Source organism: Schistocerca americana, chromosome 6 (genome assembly GCF_021461395.2).
Source record: "Schistocerca americana isolate TAMUIC-IGC-003095 chromosome 6, iqSchAmer2.1, whole genome shotgun sequence".
In the NCBI taxonomy this organism is placed as follows: domain Eukaryota; kingdom Metazoa; phylum Arthropoda; class Insecta; order Orthoptera; family Acrididae; genus Schistocerca; species Schistocerca americana.
This window is the reverse complement of record NC_060124.1, coordinates 290,506,066-290,526,048: the sequence shown is the minus strand read 5'-3', so window position 1 is coordinate 290,526,048 and position 19,983 is coordinate 290,506,066. Positions and strand designations below refer to the sequence as shown.

At 39.4% G+C, this 19,983-nt stretch overlaps 1 protein-coding gene across 5 annotated transcripts in view; it reads right to left on the bottom strand.

Annotated features, from left to right (window-relative positions):
• LOC124619665 (mannosylglucosyl-3-phosphoglycerate phosphatase) overlaps positions 1-19,983 on the bottom strand; it is a 219,864-nt gene that overhangs the window by 25,460 nt on the left and 174,421 nt on the right. For all 5 annotated transcript variants that reach the window (XM_047146203.1, XM_047146197.1, XM_047146198.1 and 2 more), the window contains 2 exons: positions 19,397-19,647; positions 18,069-18,196 (listed from right to left, as the gene is read on the bottom strand). In XM_047146203.1, coding sequence (XP_047002159.1) covers positions 18,069-18,196; positions 19,397-19,647 — 379 coding nt within the window. The remainder of the gene's footprint in view (positions 1-18,068; positions 18,197-19,396; positions 19,648-19,983) is intronic.

The window sequence follows — 19,983 nt, the reverse complement described above, 5'->3', positions numbered from 1 at the left end:
TGGACAAGAAGAGAATAGAAGCTTTTGAAATGTGGTGCTACAGAAGAATGCTGAAGATTAGATGGGTAGATCATAACTAATGAGGAAGTATTGAATAGGATTGGGGAGAAGAGAAGTTTGTGGCACAACTTGACAAGAAGAAGGGACCGGTTGGTATGACATGTGTTGGGGCATCAAGGGATCACCAATTTAGTATTGGAGGGCAGCGTGGAGGGTAAAAATCGTAGAGGGAGACCAAGAGATGAATACACTAAGCAGATTCAGAAGGATGTAGGTTGCAGTAAGTACTAGGAGATGAAGAAGCTTGCACAGTATAGAGTAGCATGGAGAGCTGCATCAAACCAGTCTCAGGACTGAAGACCACAACAACAACATGCAATGTTCTGCTTGTTCTTTCACAGGGTTACTAGCTTTATTTAGCTATTGTTGTCAGGGTAGGTTTCGGCTTCATGGCAGCCTTATGTCAGTTGTAAGAGTATGCTTCTGACATCTACTTATTTGTTCCATTTTGTACTTGACGCACAACTGTGTTTCCCAATTTTTGTGAATCTATGGTCACATTAGTTGGCCCACTTTCTGAATGAAATTCTCACTTATCATATGGCATGCATCTGCAAACACTGATAATGCCATGGCCCTAAATGTGGGAACTCATTGTTAATCAATTCATTGAAGCGAACACTTTTGGTAGGTCACAGAATATTCCTGTATCCTTTTTTACCTTTACATGTTGTGGAGCATATTGCCTGAGAAAACTCATTGATGGCAGTAAAGGCAGATAATGAGCTACCTGAAGTGTAATGCCATCTTATAACAGTGTATGGCTCTATGTCTAAATTCATACTCTCCAATTTACTGTGATTGGGATATTTCCCATTGTATAACAAATTATGGTTTCTTCACATTCCAATTGTATACAGAGCATATGTAGAACAGCTGCTAAGTGCCTCAATGCATCCTGTAATTAGTCTAATCTTGTCTACATAGTCCCTACAAGAGTTTTACATATGGGCATGCATTATATCCCTAGATTCTATACCTTATACTAGTTCTTCAACATTTTGTAAATAGGCTTTCATGAGATATGTATCTTTTTTATTCAAGTACCTAATAGATTAGGTTGTTATGCACTTTCACGATTCCCTCCTGTATGTCGAGCAAACCTGTCACCATTTGTGCTTCTTTGTACATGTTCAACATCCCTATTAGTCCTATTTGGTACTTTACCCATTCACTTGGACCATATTCTTGGAGTGCTATGTAAACAATCCTTTGAGCAGGGATGTTTTCCAAATGTATTGAAATATGCTGAGATAAAACTATTGTTCAAAAAGCGATCACAGAAGATATGGGAATTCTCTCTCTTCTGTCAGTCTTGTCTAAAGTGCTTTTACATGAAAATCAAGTGTCAATATCTATGGTGCAAGATAGTAGTGTCTTGTCAATCTCTAAGCTCAATATCTTGTTTGTCGTGGGCAGGTACCGATACTGTTTCTCAAGTGGACTGGGGGGGAGGACATGAAGACACGCATGCTGCATGTTTATGGGCATGGAGACAGTTTCCTGGGCAGACTAGACGGAGCACAAGCAACACTGTTTTGCCATTCTGATTTTACGTTTCCCTAAAGCATTTCAGGCAAATGATGGGATGGCTGCTTCAACATGGTCATAACCATCCACCTGTCCTATCCTCATATAAATATACTTATACATTTTGAGTTATTTATCTTCATTATGTTATAACAAAAAATCCTATATCACTGTAGGATGATCCCTGGATGAATAAATCAAATGAAATATGGCAACAAAACAAATTCAAAAATTTGTAATAAAAGTGACATAAAAAAAGCACCATTTGGATTCCAACAAGGAAAAAGCACTCTGAATGCCATCAATGAGTTTTCTCAGGTGATATGCTCCACAACATGTAAAGGTAAAAAAGAATACAGGAGTATTCTGTGGCCCACCAAAAGTGTTCGCTTCAGTGAACCAGTCCTGTAGGGACTACTTCATCAAGTATAATTTCCTGACTGTGTGATCACTGCATGTCCTTAAAACAATTATATTAGTAAAAGAGAATGAAAAAATAAGAGTAATGAATAGAGACATTCACCAGTTATGATTAATACTCAGTCAGAGAAGATAATATAACTGGATTGATAAAAACATCTACTCATCAAGCAATGGCAGGAGCAAAAAACACATACAAAGGGTAAAGAAATGTGCAAGATTTTGGAGCCACTGGCTCCTCCTCCTGGTAGAAGGGTTGAAGGGATAGGGAGAGTGATGAAGGAAAAGAACCAGTCAGGTTTAAGAAATGGGAAGAGTTTGGATAAGTTTCCCAGAACTCCATACCAGGGGAGACTTATCAGACAGAAAGGAAAGACTCTTCCTCTCTCATCTTGTATTGAAATGTCTGCTAACCCAAGATTCTGTACAACTTTTCCGAAAGCTCTCTATTTCCTAAGCATTGCCTGTACATTTCTTTCATCACTTTTCCTTCCTCTTCAAGCCTTCTGCAAAAGGAGGAGCCACTGGTCCCAAAAGCTTGCAAGTTTCTTTAACCTTTACATGTGTTTTCTCCTGCTGATACTTAGTGAGTGGATTTTTTTATCTATGTATGCCAGACAAGGCATGTCTGGAAAGTAATTTAGAAAAAAATCCATAAAAAGATTTTTTTTTTCAAACCAAAATTTATTTTTACAAGAAAGAGCATTTCTTAAAATATTTTTCTACATAGTTGTCACCATTGCTCAGATATTTGCAAAACCAACTTTTCTATGCCTTTTTCATAGGAAGATGCTGCCAGTGAAGATAGCCACTTCTGATCGCCACTTTTTGCATCATCCCTGTCAAAGCACCTCCCTTCAAAATCACACCTCAAGTCCAAGAACAAGTGGTAGTTAGAAGATGTGAGATTGGCGCTGTATGATGGGTTATCAGGCTGCTCTCAACCAAATTGCTGAGTAATGTTTTGAATGACACCAGCAGAATGAGGATGTGCGTTGTCATGCGGCAACACAATGCCTTGACTAAGGATTCCATGCCTTTTGTTTTGAACTGAGTGCTGAAATTTTCTCAATGTTTCATGGTATTGTATCGAATTGACAAGCAGAATGCCCTGTCTGTCCCAGAACAGAGTGCACATGATTTTTTGTGCTCACAACATTGTTTTGAATTTCTGTTGGAGGATCACGAGCGCCTCGACTCCATCGACTGTTGGTTCTATTCACGAGTGATATGACAAACCCAAGATTCATGACCAGTCACAATTCTGTATCCTTCATCACTCTATCATGTAAGAAATGTCAAATCAGTGCCAAGTTGCTTCATTTTGTGGACATCCATAAGCATTTTCTAAACACAACAGGAACACAATTTGTGAAATTTTAAGAGATTTGTGACAGCCACATGCAAAACAGTTTTTGAGGAGGAGGAGATTAGTGTTTAACGTCCCGTCAACAACGAGGTCATTAGAGACGGAGCGCAAGATCGGGTGAGGGAAGGATGGGGAAGGAAATTGGCCGTGCCCTTTCAAAGGAACCATCCCGGCATTTGCCTGAAGCGATTTAGGGAAATCACGGAAAACCTAAATCAGGATGGCCGGAGACGGGATTGAACCATCGTCCTCCTGAATGCAAGTCCAGTGTGCGCTAACCACTGCGCCACCTCGCTAAACAGTTTTTGAAATTTGTGTAAATTCATCACAAAGTGTTCTTATTGTGAACCATCTTTTCATGAATTTTCTCATTCACTTTCTCAACTAAACCATCACTGAGAACAGAAGGCCACCCATCCATGCTTCATCATGTTGGTTTGTCCATCACTGAACTATCTCAACCACTTTCTCACCATTCTTTCGATCATTACAATGCATCATAAATCTCCACAAGTTGGCAATGAATTTCAGTTGGCTTAATTTTCTTTGCATTCATAAACCATATTACAGAACACACTTCACAGCTGATGGGCTCAAAAATTGTCTTAAATAATTTGTTAACAGAATCTTCCAACAGTTCTTGGTAGAACAACATTATAATAAATGAAAAGCATCAGTTTGCTTTTGATCCACAATATTACTTTTATTGTTAACCGGTTTTTGGCTTACAAGGCCATCTTCAGACATTTACGGAGTACTATCACAGATTGTAGCCAAAGCACTGAAATCCTGCAAGTATAGGCTTTCCTACTATGTCAGGAACATGACAGCCCAGTGTGTTTTTAATAGCAAAGACAAGATCCAGTTATTAGCCAACAGTAGGGTATACAAAATCACCTGTTCTGATAGTGACAAATTTTACATTGGTCAGTCAGGCAGCGACATAGCAACTAGGGTGGCTGAACATGAACACACCTGGAGGTTGCAGAATTCAGACTCTGCATTTGCTGAGCACATACTGAGTGAGGGTCACAACTACCAGCCAGTGTCCCGTGTACTTCACCTAGCAAACAAAGGCCATAAACTCAACCTGCTGGAAGCCCTGGAAATTAACAAACATCTTGCTCACAGTCCAGATCTAATCCTAAATGACCAGACACAGCTCAACACTTCCCCTCTCCTAAACTTCATACAATCATCTCTGTTGTTCATTACTTCCCACACTGTCTCTTCCTACATATTCCCATTTTCCTGTATTCATTAAGTTCTTTTGTTTTGTTGAAGTTGTCTTTTGTTCATATTTTACTTTGTTCATTTATTTAATGCAAACTGTTACACAGCCACTGTTTTGATTATAATGTTAATGTTAAAATGCAGTACCACCACACTCTCAAAGATTGCATGACTGTAGGTTCCCTCAAACGCCTCCATTTTCCTGCATTTATTTATTTATTTCTGTTTATCTTACTGATATTGTGTAAGTCCCTTACGTATTCTGTAGTTACATTGATAATTGTCTCTTCTTTTAACTGGTTTGTGTATCACTCTTCATGTTTCATACCTCCTGATGTAGCCTTGTCTAGTACTAATTTTATTATATTTCATTAATTTTGTTTATTAATAGAAAATGTTATGTAGGAATGCTATTCCTATTTTGTGTTAAAGGTTTTCCTGTCTACTCCATTGTTATTTATGTACAGTTCAATTTTTAGTTTTTCATTGGATTACCACCACACTTTCAAAGATGTTACTTACTGTAAGTTTCTACTTCAGTCTAGACATGTTACTTCTCTTCCAATGTTGTTTGCAAACATTGTAACTTCTTTGGTGATAATACTCAGTAAATGTCTGAAGATGACCTTGTAAGCCGAAAACCCGTTAACAATAAAAGTAATACTGTGGAACAACAACAAACTGGTGCTTTTCATTTATTAAGTATTTTGAACAATCACTAGCAAATGTAAACACAACACAATCCAGTTGCAATGGCATCAGTGGAAATAACAATGAACCAGAGAGACGAGTGCAAACGTCTGGAACTGCAACAACAAAGCTTCAGTGGCAGTAGAATGACTTACTTTCTGGACATGCCTTATATTATATTTTCAAAAAATTGATTACTTCAGTAATAAAAGAGCTACAGATCACAGTCCACTTGCATCTGGAAGACAATTCTGTAATAGGTTGTCAAATAATATAAAGCAACTCTGTGGAAATCTTTTTAGGGACAAAATGAAACAATTAAGTAAAAGATTTTTAAACTAACTCAAAGATTTCTGAACCCCATTATCAATAGCACAATTGTTGTACATTGCAATATATTAGCGGTGGTAAGTGTTTATATAATAGTAACTAATGTGCTATGTGTTGTATACATTCATTATATTTACTGCTTGATATCGATGTGCGAGGATCATCCACAAAGTAAGTTCCGTTCCTATTTCTATCTGCAGCAGCGCTATGTTCGCAGTTCCGAGCATGCGTAGCAGGAGAAGAGATGTATGCCATTTTCAGATCACTGCTGCTGACGTGTGTTTTGTAGTGCTTCTTTATAATGTCAGCCGTACTTGAAAATGCCGCCGCATGTGAAATCAGATCTGTGGTTAGTTTTCTAAATGCAAAGAAAGTTAAACCAAAGGAAATCCATCAGGAAGGTTTACAGACTGAATGCTATGAGTGATTCAATGGTTAGAAGATGGGTCAGACTGTTCAATGAAGGATGTGGTCAAGTGCATGATGAAGAAAGAAGTGGATGCTCAACTGTGGTTACTGATGAACGAGGCCAAACAATCAATGCACATGGTTACTGTGAGACCATTAAGAAATTGCGCTCCACAATACAGAAGGAGTGCCGAAGATTACTGTCAAAAGGTGGTGGTGTTTTTTGCCACAATAATGCCTGACCTCACACGGCGAATGTGACCAAACAATTCACGCGAATTTCGCTGGGACGCATTTGATCATCCTCCGTACAGCCTGGACCTCGCTCCTAGTGACTTTCATCTCTTCTTACACCTAAACTCTGTCCTTGGTGGTCAACACTTCAATTATGATGATGAGCTGAAAGAACATGTTACCACATGGTTGAATACACAGACAGCAACCTTCTATGAAGAAGGCATACAAAAACTTGTGCCACGCTGTGACAAGTGCCTACAAAATTTCGGAAGCTATGTAGAAAAGCAGTTTAACAGTTGTAGATTTTTGTACAATAAATATTTTTTCTGTATCTGTACACGTTTGTTTTATATAACAAAATGTAACTTACTTGATGGACATACCTCGTAAATGCACACAAAAAAATGGTGATGCTCAACACTATAAAGTTAATAAGGACAAATAAATGAAAATAATCAATTTTTGAAAATATAATGTAATAGGACAGATAAAAAATAGGCAGTGATAGGAGAACACACATATAAAATGTATTAAAATTTCCAAGCTTTCAAAGCCAGTGACTCCTTCTTTTGGCAGAAGGTTTGAAGGGGAAGGACGAGAGGTGAAGGAAAAGGACTGATGAGGTTTAGGAAAAGGAGTTAGAGTTGGAAACAGTTGCCCAGAACCCCAAGTCAGGGGAGACTTACTGGATGAAACCAAACTCTGCCTCCTTTTCCTTCACCCCTCTTCCTTCACCTTCAACCTTGTGCCACAAGAAGGAGCCACAGGCTCTGGAATTTGCAAACTTTGATACCTTTTATATGTTTGTTCTCCTGCTGCCACTTGGCGAGTTGATTTTTTTAAGGACAATAAATATTATTTTTATCATGACTATTATTATCACTTTTCTACAAATTACAGATACATGGAATGAGTGGTGTCCATCACTCTTATAGATGCTTGTTTCGTAAGATGGGGATCCTTACCACCGCCTCACAGTATATCTTTTTTTGTTGACATTTGTCTGTAATAACCCTTCTATCTACAAAGTTAACAGCCAATTTCATGACTATAACACAAGGACCAAAAAAAGTCTCACTATGGTTCAAAAAGGAGCTTACTACTCCAGTACTAAGCTGTTTAATGCTCTCCCACCGCACATCAAATGCCTTAACAATAGATTGCCACCATTCAAACAAACTCTCAAGGAGTACCTGATAGTGAAATCTTTTTATACAATTGATGAATATGTGAAAGAATATGTATATAATCACTAAACTTGCAATTGTTGTATAAATAGTGTAACTAATTTTTAAAGAATTTTTCTTTTTAAAATTCAGTATTGATCACACCATGTATGCTACAAGAATATGTCAACTGTTGACCACTTGACATCACAGCAGCTGAGAAGAGTGTTCCACCTACCATCTTCGAAGGATGCCATGGGTCTGATGGTGGTCATATGATATGACCGAAACTGGTCACCTATGTTCTTGTAGCATACGTGGTGTGATCAAGACTGAATTTTAAAAAGAAAAATTTTTTAAAATCTTTTGATTGCTGTTCCAAAAATATTTATTAAAATTGTAATTAATTTTGTTTTGAATAGGCATATGAAAATGGTTTATTGGTATTTCTGTATTTCCCTTGGAATAGTGAACTTATCTTGATTCCTGTATATATTACTCATCCTTAACATGTGAAACAAAAACTTTCTGTTAGTTGAATGTGCTGTTGTTTAGTTGGAATCTTATTTACAGTGTATCTTTTTGTTGCATTTATGTAAGATATATTTCAGGTGTGTACAATCAGACACACACACACACACACACACACACACACACATATATATATATATATATATATATATATATATATATATATATATATATATATAATGGAAGGAAACATTCCACGTGGGAAAAATTATATATAAAAAACAAAGATGAGGTGACTTACGGAACAAAAGCGCTGGCAGGTCGATAGACACACAAACAAACACAAACATACACACAAAATTCAAGCTTTCGCAACAAACTGTTGCCTCATCAGGAAAGAGGGAAGGAGAGGGGAAGACGAAAGGAAGTGGGTTTTAAGGGAGAGGGTAAGGAGTCATTCCAATCCCGGGAGCGGAAAGACTTACCTTAGGGGGAAAAAAGGACAGGTATACACTCGCACACACGCACATATCCATCCACACATACAGACACAAGCAGACATATTATGTCTGCTTGTGTCTGTATGTGTGGATGGATATGTGCGTGTGTGCGAGTGTATACCTGTCCTTTTTTCCCCCTAAGGTAAGTCTTTCCACTCCCGGGATTGGAATGACTCCTTACCCTCTCCCTTAAAACCCACTTCCTTTCGTCTTCCCCTCTCCTTCCCTCTTTCCTGATGAGGCAACAGTTTGTTGCGAAAGCTTGAATTTTGTGTGTATGTTTGTGTTTGTTTGTGTGTCTATCGACCTGCCAGCGCTTTTGTTCGGTAAGTCACCTCATCTTTGTTTTTTTTATATATATATATATATATATATATATATATATGAAATCAATTTTCTGTTTATAGATTGTGCTGTTGTCTATCGATTTTATTTAAATTGTATCTTTATTGTATGTATTTATACAAGTTATGCTTGAACTCTGTACGATTTGACACGTTCCACATCCTTGCAATTCACTCGCTTCCAGGATCTACGGAACATGAAATAAATAAAAAAATAAAAAAATCAGGGACAAGCTTTAGAGGTTCAACTCTTACTTCACAGATAGGAAACAAAGACTAATTGTAATCTCAACTTCAAGCAATTACTTCTCAAATAGGAAAAAAATTTCCCAAGAAGTCCCACATGGTATGATTTTACGTCCCTTTCTCTTTCTTTTTCACATAAATGACCCACCACTTGCTATTGATGTCCTTTCTGTTTTATTTGCTGATGATACATCAATTCTCATTGAAAATGAGCCAACTGAAAGGATTCTAAAAAGCGTCAAAAATAATTTAGAAAATCTTGACTCTTGGTTCTATCAAAACGGATTAAAACTAAACCTAACTAAAACCAAAATTCTGCAATATGAAACTAAACCATTAGAGTGGAGTAAAATGAAAATAACTTTCAACGATCAGGATATCACAGAAGCTTTTGACAGCCAGTCTTGTTCCATTTGGTATTTATAACTAGCCCTATGCTTTGTTTCAGATCTGCTGTGTAGTAGGTCCTGTTGCTTTAAAAGTTACTTTACAGAGACTTTGTAACATCGATGGTCCCTCACATCACAAACTGTTTTACTAAGTACACATCTATCAACAGCCTGGTCACTTATTCCACTAAAGTTCTGCTACACTTCGTATACATGCTCATGCCCATAGCTGAAAGTTTTAAGAGCTCCTCCTTGGCCTGCAAGGTCTGAGACTTCAAAAAGGGTTGGATTATTGGTGTTTGGGAGCTCTAATGTTATGCTCATGATGAAGCCACTTAGGGATATGGTTGATAATGAGGAGAAAATGTCCAATTTGTACTCTGTGTGCATACTGGGGAGAGTTATTCCAGATGTGGAACTGATATTTCTGGATGTCATACAAGGTACAATTGCACACAACTGCAGGTGGTGGCACATGTCAGTACTAACAATGTGTGTTGCTTCAGATCAGAAGAGGTTTTCTCAGGTTTCCTGCAGCTGTCTGAAGTGATAAAGACAGCTAGTCTTGCTTACAAGATGAAATTAAATCTCACCATCTGCAGCATCATTTACAGGACCGACTGCCAATATTCAGTAGAGCGCTGAATATAGTGGTTAAATGGGAGGTTTAGGCAGTTCCATGAGTGTCTACGCTACAGATTCCTTGATTTGCATTACAGGATGGAGAGGGGTCTGGATTTCCTTAATAGTTTAAGTGTCCACTATACATAGGAGGTTACTACATAGGTAGCAATGGCTGTGTGAAACAGACTGGGCAGTTTTTCAGGTTTAAGGACTTCAGAAAAGCAGGGGTACAGTCTCAAAGGGAGCAAGTCGAACACAAGATAAGGGTGAGCTTATAAAACATTTGTATTATGATTGTAAACTGTTGTACCTGTGTTGGAAAAGAACCAGAACTCCAAGAACTCATAGAAATCACTGAAGCAAAATTAGTAATACGTACTGAAGGCTTTCTGCAGCCAGAGATAAGTTCAGCCAAAGTTTTTACCAAAGAACTAATGGTGTGCTGAAACAATGGACTAAATTCAGTTCACGGCAGTGTGATTGTTGCAGGTAATAGTAGTTTTACTTGTAGCAAAACTGGAGCTAGAGTAGATAGTCCCTGTGAGTTAGTATGGCGAGAAGTTATTTTCAAAAACTGGAATAAATTAATAATTGGTTCCTTTCCTCTCACCCCCCCCCCCCCCCTGCCCCCTTAAATTCAGGTTGGTGGTATGAGGACGATAAGCATTTTGGGGCATATACTGTGTTCCAACATTATGAAACACTTTGAAGAAAACAATCTATTGACTACAACCAGCTTGGTTTCAGAATATATTGCACTTCTGAAACACAACTGACTCTTTATTTATATGAAGTAATTAATGCTATTGACAGGGTATCAAGTTGATTCCATATTTCTAGTTTTTCAGATGGCTTTTGGTGCCAGTCCTCGCCAGCAGCTGCTATTGTGAGTGCCTCTGGAGCACTGTCTCAGCTCTGCAATTATAGTCATGATTTCCTGCAGAAAGGTCAGTCTGTAGTAACTGACAGGAAGTCATCTACTTTGGGATTTCCCATGAAAGTGTTACAGAAAAATCCAGGATGAAACAATGACAGTATTAAGAAAAAGATTGATTGCTACTCATCCTATTGAGGAGATGTTGGGAGAAGCAATCTGTGGCTGATAGGGGTAGGGATTTGGTTGGTGCAGAGGAGGTGAGAAATAGCAGGGTATGGGTGGAGGACAGTAAAGTGCTGCTTGTAAGAGCATGCAAGGACATTGTGAGGATAGGGTTGGACAGCTAGGTGCAGTCAGGAGTTTTACAGGAGGAGGGGGGGGGGAGGGGGGCAGAGGAGGGGAGAAAGACAGCTGGGTGGGTTGGTAGGATAGATGGCTATATAGTGCTAGAGAGCGAGCAGGGAAGGGGATAGATGGGGGTGGGAGTGAGAGGGCAAGACAGGGAATTGGGAAGGTTGAGGCCAGAGGGGTTATGGGAAAGTAGCATATATTGCAGCGAGAGTTCTCCCTGAGAACAGGCAGTTTGTTGGTTGTGATGTCCACACAGAAAACAGCACACTGGTTGCAGCTTAGTTTGTAGATAATGTGACCACTTTCACAGGGAGTCTTGCCTTTGATGGGATAGGTGACGCTTATGGTCAACTGGAGTAGGAGGTGGTGAGAGGATGTAAGGGACAGGTCTTGCACCTATGCCTACTGCAAGGATATGAGCCATAAGGGAGGGGATGGGAGCAGGGCTGGAGTAGGGATGGACAAGGACATTGCATAAGTTCAATGTGTGGCAGAATACCACTGTGGGAGGGGTGAGAAGCATAGTGGATAGGATATTCCCCATTTCAGGGCACAATGAGAGGTAGTCAAAACTTGGCAGAGAACATGATTCAGTTTTCCCTGTCTGGGTCACGAGGGGAGTGCTCCTTTGTGACTGGATGGTGGGAATCTGGGAGGTGGAGGGCGACTGGAGAGACAAGGCACAGGAGATCTGTTTCTGTACAAGGTTGTGAATGCCTCAATGAGACCCTTGACATATTTAGAGAGGGACCCCTCATCACTAAAGATGCGATGGACACAGATGGCTAGGTTGTATGGAAGGGATTTCTAGTGCTGGCTGTTGAAGTGGAGGTATTGCAGGCAGTTGGTAATTTGATATGTATGGATTGGTTGGTTGGTTGTTTTGGGGAAGGAGACCAGACAGCATGGTCATCGGTCTCATCGGGTTAGGGAAGGAAGGGGGGGGAAGTCGGCCGTGCCCTTTCAGGGGAACCATCCCGGCATTTGCCTGGAGTGATTTAGGGAAATCACGGAAAACCTAAATCAGGATGGCCGGACGCGGGATTGAACCGTCGTCCTCCCGAATGCGAGTCCAGTGTCTAACCACTGCGCCACCTTGCTCGGTATATGTATGGATGTAGCCATCTTTGAGGTGGAGGTCAACCTCATGCCTCATGGCTCATATCCCTGCAATAGACCTAGATTCAAGACCTGTCCCATACATCCTCCCACCACAACCTCCTCCTCCTGTCTGGTCATAGGCATCACACACCCCATCAAATGCAGTGCTAGCTGTTAAAGCAGTCCTATGACCTACAAACTAAGCTGCAACCACTTTGCTGCTTTTTAAGCTGTCTGTACGCATGAATGGCCACTGACAAATTGTGACCAAACTATAGCCAAAATGTCTAGCAAACATGAGCTCTAAAATATGTACCTCAAGAGCTATGAGCACTTGTTCAGTTGAAGAGATGTTTCTTAGTATCAAAGATGAACAAGTACTCATAGCTCTTAAGGTATGCATTTTAGAGCCCAAAGTTACTAAACTTTATTGCTTCGAATGATCATTCCTATAATATCCTGAATACTGACCATTCCACCTGGGACACTGTGTAATCTTAGGGATTACAATTATGAACAACTTAAAGTGGAACCCTCACACAGAAAATACTGTGCAGAAGGTGTTACAAAGACTGTGTAAAAAGACAATGCATTTACTACACTTGTGTTTCCTCTTCTGGAGTACTACTACAGGGTACAGGATCAGTTACCTGATAGGATTAATGGAAGACATCAAAAGAAGAACAGCTCATTTTATATTATCACAAAATAGGGAAGGAAGCCTCACAGTGAGTTCAGCTGGTGATAATGAACAGGTGTTTTTTGTTTCAGTGCGATCCTTTAAGAAGTTATTGTCACTAATGTTCTCCTCTGATGGTTGCAACATTTTGCAGCCCAAAACCATCACATTCTTTCTCTGGCTGCTTGCCTTCTCACCTACATCCAGCCCGTGTTCTGGTTTTGTTTATTATGGAAGCCCTTTAAATTGTTGATTACGTAATCTGTACTCAAATGCTCTTTAGATCATTTCGTACCTTCCTGAACCATTTACCAGAAACTTTGGGTCCATTCTTCAGTGCATTAAGAGTCTGCTTTGTTACTCAGGTCACATTCATCTTGAACAGATGTATGTAGAACACTGGTCATAGTAGCCTTATTGACTCCACTAGCCTTTCATTATTCCTCACACAAATCTTCTCTTCCTTGTGGTCTGTGTTTCCAGGTATCATTTCAAGACCCATTATTTTCCAAAAAATCTTGCACTCAAACTTCTCAACTTCAATCAATCAAACCTTTCCTGTCAATCTGTGACATTCACTTGTTTACAGATATTTGGTTTTGATCACTGTGTTATAATGCCCAAGTTTAGCCTCTATTGAGATCTGTTTGTTTTGTTTTGTTTTAGGGCATGAAAAACAACTAGGTCACATGCACCGTGTCAGAACAGTAGAACACAAAGAAAAAAAAGGAGTTAAAAACGACTACATGTACAAATCAATGGATGGAAAGACAGCTAAAAACAGGAACTTGGAGATAGATCCAAAAAATACACCATAGAGAAATGGAGGTCCTAAATGAAAGATTAAATGTCCTTCATTATATTGTTACAATGGATAAGTCTAATTACATCTGTCTGTATAACTTCACTGGGCAACTGTATTGCACTTCGTGCGACTGGATCTTCAAAGTAAAGCTCGATTTTGCAAGCCACATCCAAGCCCGCCACAATACGGACTAAACGACTGACAGAGTCGCTGTCGCCAGACATGGCGAGGAGGACATCATGACAATGGATAAAAAGTAAAATGTGGTTGATAGCCTGCATGAAGTTCTCTAAAACAGCTGATAACACAGACTGCAAACATAAATAAGAATGTAAGTTGTTTAAAAAAAAGGACATTCAATCAGGAAATGGCGAACTATCAAAGGTTGAGGGCAATGAGCACAAAATTGAGGCTAAAAAGACAGTGCTCAATATGCAACCTAACTGACATGAACTACTCATGGCGAGAGGGCCAAGAGGAAGTCATTCAAGCCACTGAGAGATGCAAAAGTGATACCACCTGCTGACAGACGACAACACAGAGGTCATCAGAGGGAATGGAACAACTAGCAGGCCAAGGTATGAGGACTGCATCCTTGGCAGCAGTCTCGTTTCCCATCAGACCGACATGACCAGGAACTCACATAAACATCACATTGGCTTCATCAAGAGTGAGCAAGTGACACCTTTCCTGGACTCATTGCACCAGGGGATGGATGGTGTACAGCACACACATGCTCTAAAGGGCACTGAGAGAGGAGGAGCAGATGACGCCATTGAAAAGCCTATGTCTCCGGATGTATTGCATGGGCTGATACAGGGCAAAAAGCTTTGCTGTAAATACTGAGCAGTGTTCTGGAATATGATAGCGAAAATCGTTGGTGCCAATGATGAAGGCACACCCAACACCACAGTCAGCCTGACAGCCATCAGTGTACACAAAGGTACTATCGCAAAGTGCTGTATGAAGGTCATAAAACTTATGGTATTAGAGCGAGCCTGGAGTAGTGTCCTTAGGAAGCGAATGAAGGCCAAGGTGAACATGGGCTGCAAGATGAAACCAAGGTGGTGAAGGATTCACACTCATTGGGAAAGTGACAGGTAGCTTGAAGTTAAGTTACCAGAGCAAGAACCGAAAGCGAACTCCTGGAGGTAAAAGAGGAGACGGACGCAACCTATACAGGCGATCAAACGAGTCATTGAAGAAGGAGGCATAGGATCTGTGGCCAGGCATGGCAGACAAACGGCATTCATGTCTGCTGAGGAGAAAGACATGGTGGTATGACAGCAGTAGTTCGGCAGCTTCTGCTTCTGCATACAGACTCTAAGCCGGGCTAGTTTAAAAGGCACCAGTAGCCAAAGGGATGCCATGATGATGGATAGTATTGAGATGGTGTAAAAGGGACCGATGTGCAGATGCATAAACGAAACACCCAAGTCTAATTTCGAACAGGCAAGGGACTGTTACAAGCAGAGGAGGATGGTTCGATCTGCTCCCCGGGAAGTACAGCTGAGGAGAAGTAGGACATTGAGCGACTGCGTACAATGGGCCGCCAGGTAAGACACATAGGAGGACTACGAAAGTTTTCTATTCAGAATGAATCCCAGGAATTTTGTAGTTTCAACGAATAGAAGAGCAACAGGCCCAAGATGTAAAGACGGTGGATGAAAATTGTGCCACCAGAAATTCATGCAAATGGTTTTGTCAGTGGAAAAGTGAAAGGCATTGTCGATACTCCATGAGTAAAGACGATCGAGACATCACTGAAGATGCTGCTCAAGGAGACAAGTTCGTAGAGAACTGCACTAGAACGCATCTTCATCTACAAAAAGGAAGCCGGAAACACCCAGCATGAGACAGGTCATAATAGGGTTAGTGGCAATAGCAAAGAGGACAACACTCAAGACGGAACCCTGAGGCACACTGTTTTCCTGGATAAAGGTGTCCGACAAGGTGGAACTCACACATTTATTGAAAACTCATACTTTTAAAAATTCCTATGAAAACCAGTCTTTACTGAAGTGGTTATATATGTTTAATGTTTTTCCTTAATAGTTTCACAATGACTGATATTTGTAAGTTCTACATGTTGATGACATATGCACTGGTAGATACTGGTTACCGTTGGATTCAGGGTCTTGTTGTTTGCTATACAAGTGACTTTTGAGACAGAGAGGTAAATTCTTAATACTGTTGTTCTTGTGGTCTTCAGTCCTGAGACTGGTTTGATGCAGCTCTCCATGCTACTCTATCCTGTGCAAGCTTCTTCATCCTCAGTACTTACTGCAACCTACATCCTTCTGAATCTGCTTAGTGTATTCACCTCTTGGTCTCCCTCTATGATTTTTACCCTCCACGCTGCCCTCCAATACTAAATTGGTGATCCCTCGATGTCTCAGAACATGTCCTACCAACCAATCCCTTCTTCTAGTCAAGTTGTGCCACAAGCTCCTCTTTTCCCCAATTCTATTCAATACCTCCTCATTAGTTATGTGATCTACCCATCTAATCTTCAGCATTCTTCTGTAGCACCACATTTTGAAACCTTCTATTCTCTTCTTGTCCAAACTATTTATCATCCACGTTTCACTTCCATACATGGTTACACTCCATACAAATACTTTCAGAAACGACTTCCTGACACTTAAATCTATACTCGATGTTAACAAATTTCTCTTCTTCAGAAACGCTTTCCTTGCCATTGCCAGTCTACATTTTATATCCTCTCTACTTCGACCATCATCAGTTATTTTGCTCCCCAAATAGCAAAACTCCTTTGTTACTTTAAGTGTCTCATTTCCTAATCTAATTCCCTCAGCATCACCCGACTAATTCGACTACATTCCATTATCCTCATTTTGCTTTTGTTGATGTTCATCTAATATCCTCCTTTCAAGTCACTGTCCATTCCGTTCAACTGCTCTTCCAAATCCTTTGCTGTCTCTGACAGAATTACAATGTCATCAGCAAACCTCAAAGTTTTTAATTCTTCTCCATGGATTTTAATACTTACTCCGAATTTTTCTTTTGTTTCCTTTACTGCTTGCTCAATATACAGATTGAATAACTTCGGGGAGAGGCTTCAACCCTGTCTTACTCCCTTACCCTCTATATACTCCTTCCACCTTTCTGCTTTTCCTTCTTTGCTTAGGACTGGGTTTCCATCTGAGCTCTTGATATTCATACAAGTGGTTCTCTTTTCTGCAAACGTCTCTTTAATTTTCCTGTAGGCAGTATCTATCTTACCCCTAGTGAGATAAGCTTCTACATCCTTACATTTGTCCTCTAGCCATCCCTGCTTAGCCATTTTGCACTTCCTGACGATCTCATTTTTGAGACGTTTGTAATCCTTTTTGCCTGCTTCATTTACTGCATTTTTCTTAATACTAGTTATGTATTAAATGAATGATATAACTTGCCTGTTTTGAGACATTTATATACAAATTCTAGGTATATAATGTTTTCCAGTATTGTAATCACAATCTAAATGACCTCTGTAAAATATAAAGAGTTGAATATTATTGTTGTGGTCTTCAGTCTGAAGACTACTTTGGTGCAGCTCTCCACATTAGTCTATCTTTTGAAAAGTCTCTTCATTTGTGCATAACTATTGCAACATTGATAACCTTGAACCAGCTTATTGTAGTCAAGCCTTGGTCTGCATCTACAATTTTTATCACATGCACTTCCTCCCATTACCAAATTAAACATTCCATCAGGATGAAGCATATCAACATATCCTTTCTTTTCTGTAGTTGCGCTATAAAGCTCATTTCCCCTTCATTCATTTCTACACCTCTTCATCAGTTACTCCATAAACACACATGATCTTTGGCATTCTTCTATAGTGCCATACTTTGAAAGCTGGGTGACTTCAAAAGTTGTTTGGTGATCAATTGTAACATACTGGTCGATGGTCATTGTTAAAAATAAACTTTATGAGTGAAAAGAGTATGAGAACAACGTTTTATTTTCATTATACTTACTAGATAACCGTCTCAGATTGACTCTCTATTGTAACTCCTATTTATGTTAACAAGCCTACACCGACTGAATCCTACAAAGTTTGTGATGTTAACTTTCAGATTCCTTAATCCATGCTGCAAACAGTAATACATTTATTGCTACAAAAATATGTTTTTTTCTGAATGATTTGCAGGATACATTTAGCCAGTACAGAAGAACTAAAGGAAGGGAGATATAGCTCACCTAGTGAAACAAAAAATCAGTTACCTTACCTGCGAGACAAAGTGACAAGGCTTTGTCGGTGTTTTGAATGTCGTTTAGTTTTGCCCAGGCGCATATTTATGGCATGGAAGTGATTCTGAATTGCTAAACCCAATTCAGGACATTCATCTTCATCTACCTAAAATTAAGCAGTCACAGTTAATTTAGTGTGAGTAATACATTTATATTTCACTGTATCCACTAAATTTGGAGTAACATACCAGCAGGTAGAATCAATACTTCATTTAAAAAAAAGAATTAAAAAACTACAAAATAATAGATGAGACAAATTTATTCTCCACTTCTGCCCAACAACATGACAGGGGTTGGGAGAAAAACTGTATTATGTGGCAAACCACCACACAATCTTTCTGTAAATTATGGAAGCAATAAAGGTTACACATACCCACACTGTTGAGGAGCTCAGTCATCAAGAGGTACATAAACCAGGCTGAAAACACACTGAAGAACATTTTGTGAAGGCATGGCAACATTTTTGGTCTTGTTTATGTACGTACTGGCCACTCAATGCCTTTACAGTGAGTTGCTACTTTCACTGCTACAATTATTACATTCCATTGTAGACAATCCATTACCTCCATGAATGCTCTGTGAATTGATATAAATTTCTGATTTGGAATTCCACTCATCAGGTCATATATTGTATCTTTTCTTATGCTTCAGTCCCTGATTTATCTTCAAACTTCGAAGTTTCTTTTGATAACAGAGTACTAACTGATTTAAAGATAATTTTCAAAACACTGTAAATATGGTTTCCATTCCCCTAATACATTGTTAAACCTGTATGTGAAATATTTGGTATCGCAGTCACCTACATGAAGCAAACGTAATCTCAGTTATGGTGAAAGTCAGTGAGATACATATAGGTATATCTAGTGATTCTGTACACAAATGGAAGAGTTATTTCTCATTGCTGCCGAAAATATACTTTACAGTCACATCAAAACTTGGTAAAGGGAGGGAGATGCTCAAAAAATGATGTTTTTGGAATAGGGGAGGAAGAAAATACCCCCAAATCAACCCAACTCTGAGAGCTTGAAATTGTAACCAGTGGAATGAAAATTTACCAACATTTTAGATGACATTAATGTAACATATACACATTTTAAGAACTATCTGTAGGACTTCTGTGTGCACACGCACACGCCCACGCAAACACGCACGCGCGTGCGCTCTCTCTCTCTCTCTCTCTCTCTCTCTCTCTCACACACACACACACACACACACACACACACACACACACACACACACACAAACAAACAAACTTACAAAACATTCTTGCCTGTATTTTATCTTTCAAACTGAGTGTATAACTCACCACTATTTTGGCATCTTTAAACATGGTGTATCCATCACAGCCAGAATAAAGGTAAGACTTTGTTGCAAGGCGATAATGCTGATCTGGAATCAGGTACTCATCTCCAATGCGCACCAGCTGAGGATCTACTCTCTGCCCCGCTGCTTTGGATGGGTCAAAAGCGAAGCTTAGACCAGCTACTTGAGGAAATCTTCCCTCTAGCTTTGGATAGTTTGAAACACCATTCTCCAGTGCTCTGAGTATATCATTTCCTAAAAAGAAAATAAATTTTGTGTCTAACTTCCAAATATCATGAGGTAACTATTAAAATGTGACACTTTGATAAAATCATATACTGACAATGTTCTCAACTTATCACCACTGACCACTCTAAGAATAGCATAAACATAGGTTCCATTTGTGAAGCAGGACTGACTAATGAATCTGTAGAAGCAGCTGCCAAACACGAATGAACATGAATAACATCACTATCTTTATGGATTACAAGCAGTATGAGCATTCAGCAAGATAGATGTTTCTAGTAACATCACACAAGTTGCTGACTTCGCTGTTTAGTTGGAAAAAGTTGCCTGCATCATAAGACTGCC